The sequence below is a fragment of the Notamacropus eugenii genome, chromosome 4, assembly GCF_028372415.1.
Source record: "Notamacropus eugenii isolate mMacEug1 chromosome 4, mMacEug1.pri_v2, whole genome shotgun sequence".
In the NCBI taxonomy this organism is placed as follows: Eukaryota; Metazoa; Chordata; class Mammalia; order Diprotodontia; family Macropodidae; genus Notamacropus; species Notamacropus eugenii.
In genome coordinates, this window is record NC_092875.1 from 32,959,005 (window position 1) to 32,968,716 (window position 9,712).

Consider the following 9,712-nt stretch of genomic DNA (forward strand, 5'->3'; position numbering starts at 1 on the left):
TGCACTTTAAAAACACTGGTTTCTTTTTTATTATAAACAAACATCCACAAGCACAAACAGTTCAGTCTACGAAGAGGATTGTGTATGAAGCTGCGAACAGACAGCATGTGGCTTTTCATTCAGACAGGGCCTCACCTCCTCTGTGTGTGATCCCTCCTGAACTTGGGCCAGCTCTCTGTGGATTTAGAAAATGCTTCCCTCGTGCCCTCTGCTTCACCTTCTTCCTCTGTAAGCTCCCCTTCCTTCCCCCCAACAAAAATGACCTCGTTGTCACTCTGAGCAGAAAAGAGTCCCTCTTGGGGTCTTACTTTCCACCACTGGAAAATGAGGAAAACATTCTGTTCATTCTCCTCACAAGGGTTATGAGGAATCAAGAGCCCACAAAAATCTCTACACAAGACTCATGCAATATGGTGCTCACAGCCCGGAGCAGGACTGTGGTCTGACAAGCTTGGCAGAACACTTCTCATTTCCACCAAGGACACATCCTCCCCTCCCCAGAGGTTGGGGTGGTCTGGGAAGAAGACTTGGAGGTCATTGCATTGTGTTGGCCAGATCTCCCTGAGGCCTGCACTTCCAGGCCAAGAGAGGTCACACAAGCCACATGGGGGAAGCTGGTTTTCTACACAATTCCTCATTTTAGAATTTCTCTTCCAAAGGGGACCATGACACCTTGACACACAAAAAAGATCACAAGCTCTGGAGTAGACAACACTGCATTGTCCTCTGGAGCTGGGGACAAGCATGGGTTTCTGAGAATAGGGCACAGGTAGCACAGTCAAACCTCTGGGTATACAGCAGCACAGACACATAGCAGGAGTATGGTGCTACCTGCTTTTAAATGTCCAAATTTGAACTGGGCTGGCTCCTTTTTTCTATGCAAAGCCTAGGTCCTCTACATTCACTCACATGGTTCAGCGTGAGGAAGAGAGTTCTTCCCTGCAATGGAATGGGCAGCCCCTCAGGAGGTGAGGATCCCCATCACTGGAGGTCCATAGCAGTCTGGTCTGGGCCACTGCAGGGGTCAGTCTTATTAAGGCACAGGGGACTACTGGACAAGATGATCATTGAGACCCTCCCATGACTAAGGGATTCCACAGAAAAGACAGAGAAGAGAAAACTTTCCAGAGAAACTCTGACTCAACAGGGTCCCAGCAGCACAGAGGGCCAGGAGATCCCAGGTTTCTCTTCCCAGGTGCTTTCTGCCTCCTAAGGCCATATGGCAGAGAACATACTAGCCCCCTCTTTGGCAGGAAGGGGCTCCCCACCTTCACAGGTCATTTCCCCTAACAACAGAACAGCTCTCATAGAAGCAGATCAGGCAGGCATGCTCGGCCTTAAGGCTGACCCTGGGGAGCACGTCCTCTAAGCAGAAGCTGCCAGAGATATACTGCTGAGACCCATCAAATCCTCTCCATCTCCCTTTACTGACTTTAAGGCATAGACGCTGACTGTTCTGGCTCATGAATCCCTCTCTGAGCAAATGTGAACTTAGACCCCCCGAAGGCAATGGGGAAACGGCAGCACTCCAACCATGGCACAGCTGCTGTTGCCACGATTGAGATGGGGTTGCTGCCCGCCTTCGGAAGGGGGAAATAGCATTTCGAGGCAGGGGGGCCTATGGCAACAGACAGGCTCCCACCATGAGACACCGAAGGCCAGGGAACTCGAGAGGCTCCAAGGCTCAGTTATGAGGCTCGGGCCCAGCATGCCTGGCGCTTGCTTATTTTAATTGGTGCTGCAGCAAGCCTGATGACACCATGTACTGCATCCGGGCAAGACCCTAAAAAGCCACGGGAGCGACAGTGATGATGGAGCCCACTGGTCACGCACCCCAGGAGGCAGCAAAAATCTGATTGGGGCTGGGTCTCCAGCTGCTAGAGCCGCCTCTCCTTGTTCAGTTGGCTACAGCCACCAGCTGGAGCCAAGGAAAAGCAACACAGACTCCACATCTCAAGCCTGGACAAGGACCCTGCTTATGCCAAGGGCCCTACAGGCTCACTGTGCCAAGGGGGGCAGCAGGCACATGAGGTACACTCTGAGGGAAAAGTTATAGCTACAGGCATTCCTGCCCTTCTCCCCTGGCCCTTCTGAGCAGTATATCGCCGGGGCGCTGCCTGCTACTGGAAACAGCACTCGTGGCTAAATGACCTAGATCTGAGCCTGAAAATGGATGGAATTCACATTTCTGGACCACAGTTTTTTCATCTGTAAAAAGGGAATAATGCTCACCCTAACCTAGCCAATAGCAGCATTATGAGGAAAGCATTTTCTAAAGCCTTCAAGCAATTCAGAAGTGATTAACCAAGGAAGAGTGAATGGTCCATCTCTGTCTAAAGGCACTAGATTCCCAGTCTCATGTCCCATTCCCAGGCCAGGTAGGAAAATAGCCTCAGGGTCCTTGATCCAGAAAGGCCACCCTTGCAATTAGCAGCCTGTCGTAGGGTGGAGGGAAAAATTATTTCCTGACCCCTTCCCAAGTGTGGCAGCCTGGGATCAGACAGGCCAGTGGGGGTCACAGCAAGAGGGAGTCTGAAACCCCCAAGTGGCCCATGGTCCCTGCCCAAGGTTGGCCAAGATTCCCAGAGGCCACATGGACCTTGTGGACAATGCCAAATTTCACAGCAGAGGCTGTGCTCTCAGAACCCAGGAGAAGCAGGACCTGGCAAGAATCTGATGGGGACTTTATTGGCTCACCAGGACCTAGCCAGGAAGCCACCTCCCCCATGAAGCCACCACTTACTCGAGGCGTTCCCACTTGAAGAAGAAGGACAAAACCACTCAAACCCAATAATTTGGAAACAAAACAAGAATGCTGCCTGTGACTCAACTTCCAGGCCCAAATTAACTTTCATCTCCAACATCTCTAAGGAGGCTTTTTGTATACACTTCTGGCCCCCAAACACATCCTACACATATGTGCCACAGAAACACCTTCCCGTCCATTCCCAGATCAGATTCAGACTGTTCCCTAACCCCAGCTAAGTGGGTGTCTTAGTAAACACTTTAGTTCTCTTGGGAGCAGAGTGCCATGTATAATTAGTCACTTAAGACATGGTCCTTGGAAACCACAATGCTGATGAGATAGCATATCAGGGAAAGATCAGTGGTTGCCATTTACAAGCTGTGTGGCTGTGACCAAGGAGCTTCATTCACCCCTGTAAACCTGTAAAATGGAATTAATCCTACTCAGGCTGCATCCTCAAGGACTGCTTTGATGCCTTATAGTATCATGGAAATGTGAGTTCGTACGATCTCTTCCATCTTCCCAAGAATGGAATACAAAAAAAGAGAGGAGCCCTGTCTAAGCACAGACTGTAAACCATTAGCTGAGTCCAAGTGCCTCCAAATCTTAGTCACTGTATGACACGGATTCTGAGTACTACCTGTGACTCAGTAGCCTACCTGTCCAAGACTGGCCCCACTGCCTGTCTTCAAGGGCAGCCTAGTTTCCTGTACTTTATAAATACCTCTTTGTAGTCCTATATCCTCTATCAACCCACCACTGTATGGCTGTGAGTAACTCATTCATATTTGCCACAACTAATCTCATAAATGGGGGATATCAGGGTCTTGGAAGAACTCCTTCCCTGCCCATTTTCTTATTAGACCAAAAGTTCCTAACTTGGGGTACATAGACAATCTGTCTATGAGTCCATAGATAGAGAACAGGGAACTGGTGAAATTAGACAGGAAAAAAGTATACATTTTCATTGTCATTAGTTTCTAATTGAAATGTGCTTTCTCCTTCAATTATTTAAAAATGCTAATCTGATAAGGGGTCCCGTAGGCTTTAGCAGGCTTCCAAAGGGGATCATGACATGCTGACATACAAAAAGCATCAGAGTCTCTATCTTAAACAACACTAGACAGTGGAACCTGCATTTTCCTCTGGGAACAGGGGACCAAGGTGAATTTTTGAGAATGAGTGACAGGTCACAGGTAGGACAGTCACATCTCTGGGTACACAGCAGCACAGACACATAGCAGGAGTGTGGCACTTCCTGCTTTCAAGTGTCCAAATTTGATCTGGGTTGGCTCCCCTTATCCCTAGTAGATGCTGCACTTAAGAACTAAAAGCCTCAGCAGACATCCTGCCAACTCTGATAGCCCAGGCACCCAGACTGGTGCTGACAATGGAAGCTTCTTCAACACACAGCTGTTTTAAGAGATCTGGGGAGTCTGACCATCTCAAGGCAAGAACTGATGATGACCATCGCGGACTAGAGCCCTAGGAGTTAGTGTTCCATTGAGAGTTATCACTGATCTTTCCATACAATCTCAAAATACTCTGAAAGTTGGTGGATGCAAACTACTATGCCAAGGTAGAAAGCATCGTGTTCCAGATTTAGGGCAGAAAAAAATAAGAAATAAGGAAGCAAACTAGGACAAAAATATGGCAGTACCAGACTTCAGAGTCAAAAAGTTAAGTTCAAGTCTTGGCTCTTCAACTTAACTAGATATGTGATTCTGGTCAAGTCACTTAACCTGATAAGCAGGGAAACCATGTTAAGGTTAAATGCACCACAGAGAATAAAACAATTTCCATGTCATATATATGTGCCTTGAGTGGCACAGCATCTAAACACCTAATGAAAAGCTAATAGAACAAAAGGGACTCATAGTAAAACAATAATTTGGGGGGACTTCAACATGCTCCTTTCAGACCTAGACAAATCTAAGAAAAAACCACATGAATAAAATTAAAAGTTACAGATACCATAGCCTTTTGGTGATAACTGAATGAGAAGTACTTATTTTTCAGCTCTGTATGGCACCTTTGAAGGTTATGTAACTTCTAGTCTCATTTTCTTCACTATAAAATGAGGGTAATACTGTTACAACTTCCCTTATAGGATATTTGCATGAAGCTCACATGAGATTATATGGGCAAAAATGTTTTGTCATATACATGTTACGATTTAACTCTCCAATAAATTACCTTTAGTTTCCCAGTCACAGGTTATAGCCCATAATTCATTTAAGCATTAAAGGGTTACATCTTACCTTCCCAGTAGAAGAACCCCAAAAGTAATGTGAAGCATCATCTGAAATTGGTTTTGGAAGTAATTTAATCTCTGCTATCTAGCCACTTTTACTTTTCACTGTATGAAGCTAAGACTCTAAGTAGGGAAGAAAGAGTCCAGGACAGCATTACCTGCCTGATTCGAATGACCATGTCCAAAGGCCATTTCTCCCACACTCCCAAACCTTAAGTAATAGAGGGGCATTAGGGAAAGACCAATCACAGTGAGGTGGGATGATGACATACCATCTAATCTTCAGGGATGAACGGAGAGTAACTGGATTAAGCAGTTAGGTCATTTCTAAGAAGGGAAAGAGAAGGAACCTACAGGAACAAAGGCAGCAAGTCCCAGGCAATATTCTCATTTCAGAGAGACACAATCCTCCTTTATAATCTTGATTAGAGACTTATCTGGGAGGGAAGAGCTCCCAAAGTATTTTGTTTGAACAAGAAAACAGGTAATGCTGGCCTGAACTCTTTTTTTCCTACTGAGAGTCTTAGCTTCTTAGAGTGAAAAGTAAACAATAATCCTTTGTCCTGATTAAAGACACTCAAGTAAACCCCTGAACAGCAAGAGAAGGTCTAGAAAATTCAGTTGCTAAGGTAATTCTAGATAATCTGGTAGAACAGAGGCCCAGACAGGAAATGGCAGCTATTTTAGACCTCTCTTCAGTCAGAGGCCTGTCCCAGTGGAGAGATGACCTGAGGACAAGGACCAGGAAGGTTTTTAAACAGTCACATTCTGCCAGAAACACACTTAAAATTTTAAAAATTAAAGTACACCATCTCTTTATATCCACTTTGGGCTAGCCTTTGAGTCATGTCAAAAACCAAAGTGAAAAAAAAAATCCTCCTAAAAAAAATGAACTTCAAATCAATAGCCCACTTTAAGGACAAACAAAATTTGAAACAGATTTCCCCCGCAGTCCCATTCCTTCATGAGTAATGCAGGGGTTAGGAAAAGACCTAGCCAGGCTCTCCACTTATTTGCAAAGAGCTCTAGGCTACGGAAGACTAACCAGGATCACTTTCTTGGTTGAAGAGAGACTGAATTCCCAAAAAACCATCAAGTGATACCACCTGTACTTCAGGCAAATGCACAGTTGAGATTCAAGAAAGGTAAATTAAAAATTGGTTTACAAAGCACTTTTCTCACACAAGTCTCTGAGGGAGAGAATCTAGATAGGATTATCTCCATTTAAAGATAAGAAGCTTGAAGGAAGACTTGCTCAAAGTCATTGGAACCCAGATGCAGTTCCTTCAAATTCTGGGCCCACTCTACAGAGGCCCAGCCCCATTGACACCTGACCTGCAGGTTCTGAGTCAGAACTTTTCCACCTATAACGTCATCGCATTGGCCAGTCAGGGGATGGGTGTCTCCCCCAGAGAGAGAATATCACAAGATCCATCAGAGACCACTGTAACCCCTGGCCCCAGAACAGAAAACACAGGCTCCTCCCCTGCTCTATCATCTTACTTTCACTGGGCAAATCCTCCAGACCCAGGCGGTCAGATGGTGCGAGTGGGGTGCTACCGCTGTCGTCCAAGGTCAAGATGAGTGGGACGTCATCATCCATGTTCCCAGCCATGGCCTCCCCTCCTGCCGATTTCAGGATGTGGCACTGAGGGCTTGAAAGAATCTCTTACTCAGTCTCCTCTTCAAAACTGCTGCCCTGCAGATGTGTCTCAAAGACTTTGCCATCAGGGGCATCTTCTGGAGTTTTACAGAAAAGAGAAAATGCAGAGAATTCTAACAAGAATGGCTCTATTTTGAGAGTGACCTACACCACAAAGCCCAAAACATTTATGGACTCTTATTTTATTCACCTTCCCCCACAGTTCTGAGGCAAATGTCATGGGGGATGGGGCCAGGTGGGAAATAGAATCCAATGGCCAAGGCCAAAGAGCAAGTTCAACAGTAATATACCAGGACAAGAAATTGGATCTCTAATGTCCCTCCACATTTAAAGACTTTCCTGTCCTGGCCACACTTCCTTCTATATAGTAAAGCAATCCCACCTTCAGTGACAGGCAGCTAGCAGTACAGTGGATGGAGAGACAGGGCCTAGCTAAGTGACCCTAAGCTTATCCGCTCTCTGCCTCAATTTCCTTGATTGAAAAGTAGAGATAATATTATCACCTACCTCCCAGGGTTGTTGTGAGGACCAAATGAGATAACAGTTGTAAAAAGTGCTCAGCACAGTGTCTGGCATATAGTAGAGCTATAATAATGTATATTCCTCCCTTCTTTCCTTCCCTCCCTCCCATTCACAAAACCCTGAGAAAGTTGTGGCCCTCAAGGAGATCGGAATACAGAACTTTGTACTTGACAAATTATTCTATGGCGTGTAATCTCAGAATTTCAGAGTGGCCATAGGGTCCAGCCTGACCTGGACAAGAATCCCCTCTAAAGCCCCCCAGACAAGAAGTCATGCAGCTTCTCACTGCTGAGAGGTACCTCCTCAGGCAGCCCATTTCCCTTTGGAAAGCTTTCACCTTTAGGAATTTATTTCTTTTTACATCAAACTAGGGCTTCCCTCTCTGCAAATTTCACACTGCTCCTAAACTCTGCCCTCTGGGGCCAAGTAGAAAGAGCCTAATCCTTCTTCCATAATGACTGCCCCCCACCCCAAATACTAGACAACAGCTAATTCTTTCATTTTAATCTAGGTCAAGTTCCGTCCCAAACCTTGGGAAAAATCCCCATGGGTCTCAAGGCAACTTTCCCAACAAATCTATCCAACTGTGACCAGTCAATCCATTTTATGCAAACCTATCCACTCACCCCCCCCAAATCAAAGTCCAAGGAGCTCACAAGAAGCAGCAGAAGAGTGGAATCATTTCTCAGAATACAAGTTGCACACAAATGGCAAGAGTACCCATCATTCCCATTACATTGCCACCACCTTGAGGATGGAGTCTAGTTATGGGAAGGTGAGCAAAATCAGGCTGAATTGCCTTTCAGATTAGATTAGATGGGAGGTGAAGGGCACCCTCACAGGAGATACTAATGTAACGCTGACTTTTTTACACTGTTATCATTTATTTTAAGGGTGGGAAGATTTACCAAGCCTACAGAGCCAAGATAAAAAAGGAAGGTTTCCTGGAGGTCAGAGCCATTGACACATCCTATGACTGACCCTTTGCCCTCTCAGACCAAGGTGCCAACTTGAGGGCAAGCTCCCCCAAAATCAAGCCTTGATGTTTCTATGCTGCCAGGGCTCACTGAGCAGGAAGGCACCTTGGAGAGCACCTGGTCATGCATTTCAGAGATGAAAGCTGAAGCCCCCAAAGATGAGGCAGCTGGCAGTCCTGATCAAAGTCGGGTCGGGAATATAGGTGTTCTAGCTCAAAGTAGGGCACTTGGGGACCCTGCTGATTTCTATCCTACTATCCATGAACAAGTAGGAAGAAGGCCACTGTACAAATGGTCCCAGCTCCTGAGTGCTGGATTTAGAGTCAGAGGGCCATGGTTTCAAACCTAACTCAAATATTTTCTGCCCCTGTGACTTTGGTCAAGCCACATCACCTCGGTTTCCCCACCTGTAAAATGGACTGGATGACCTTTAAAGTATCTTCCAATTGAAAATCTGTGTTTCCTCTGAGTGTGTGTTGGGGAATGAGGCAGGGGCTCTGTCCACTCCCATATATGGGGGGGTTCGGTCAGCTGCCCGGGGGGGGGGGGGGGGGGGGGGGCGGGGGGGTGGGGGGTGGAGATACACTGGTGTGTTAGACCAGGTGAGCCCCTGAACAGATACAGGGAGAGGAAACTCAGCTTCGAAGTTAATTCCAAACATCACGGCTACTTTAAACCTCCCAAAGGCTCCCAAGTGGACACAAGGAGAGGGTGTGACTTCTCTCCAGAGCAAGGGGTAGATTTGGGAGCCACCTCCCCCCAAAAATGCTAAGGGCGTTGTGTTTGTGTCCTGGATAAGTGGAGGAGAGAGAGAACACCGGAAAGAAAAGGAGAAGTGGGGTGGGATGAAGGGAGAAGCAAAGAGAAAGGAAGCAACAACAGGAGAAAGAGAGCTGTGCTTGGAACCAAAGGTCCTGGGTTCGAATTCTTCCCGTTCTGCTTAGAAGCTGGGTGACCCTAGAGAAACCACTTCATTTCCTTCCCTTCGGCCTCAGTTTCCCCATCTGGATGATGGATGGGGGTCAATGGACTGAGGACCCTTCCTGCTCTAGATTACTTCTCCCTCCCCGTGCCTCAGTTTCCCCAAATGTAAAATGGACTAGATCTCTACGGTCCCTTCCATCTCCAGCTCCAGGATCCCGAGAAGAGAAGAAGGGACGGAGGAAGGGACTCAGCCCGTTTGGCCTCCCCTTTACACGGGTGCATCGCCCCCCCTCCCTGTGCCCTTCGACCTCCGACCCCCGACCTCTCCCTGGGTCCTTACAGGAGACACCCCCGCGAGCAGCGATCGCGAATCGGGTTCCGAGCCAAACCTTCTGCGAGACGCCGCTCCGAGAGTCGCGGGCCGGTGGCACGACCCGAACTCGCCGCCCCGGAGAAGGGGAACGCCGCAGCCGCCGGCGAGCCCGTTTCCATCCGCCCGCTATTCCACCTCCCCCCACCCAGCCCGGTCCCGACCCCGTCGTAGCCCCGCCCCCTTTCCCGGAGGCCTATCGCCTGCACGAGCGGACACCGCAGCTCTCCGATTGGTCGGATGGGACGCCCTTCCC

The 9,712-nt window shown here is 47.6% G+C and overlaps 1 protein-coding gene across 3 annotated transcripts in view; it reads right to left on the reverse strand.

Moving 5' to 3' along the window:
• The window catches only part of TPCN1 (two pore segment channel 1), a 52,232-nt gene extending 42,597 nt beyond the window's left edge, over nucleotides 1-9,635 (reverse strand). The window contains exons 1-2 of one of the 3 annotated variants that reach the window (XM_072600372.1): nucleotides 9,476-9,635; nucleotides 6,504-6,740 (exon numbers count right to left, since the gene is read on the reverse strand). In XM_072600372.1, coding sequence (XP_072456473.1) covers nucleotides 6,504-6,615 — 112 coding nt within the window. In that variant the 5' untranslated portion in view covers nucleotides 6,616-6,740; nucleotides 9,476-9,635. Of the gene's footprint in view, nucleotides 1-6,503; nucleotides 6,741-9,426 lie in introns of all 3 variants that reach the window. The other 2 variants (XM_072600371.1, XM_072600373.1) reach the window with 2 other exon arrangements.
• Between the last annotated feature and the right edge of the window lie 77 nt (nucleotides 9,636-9,712).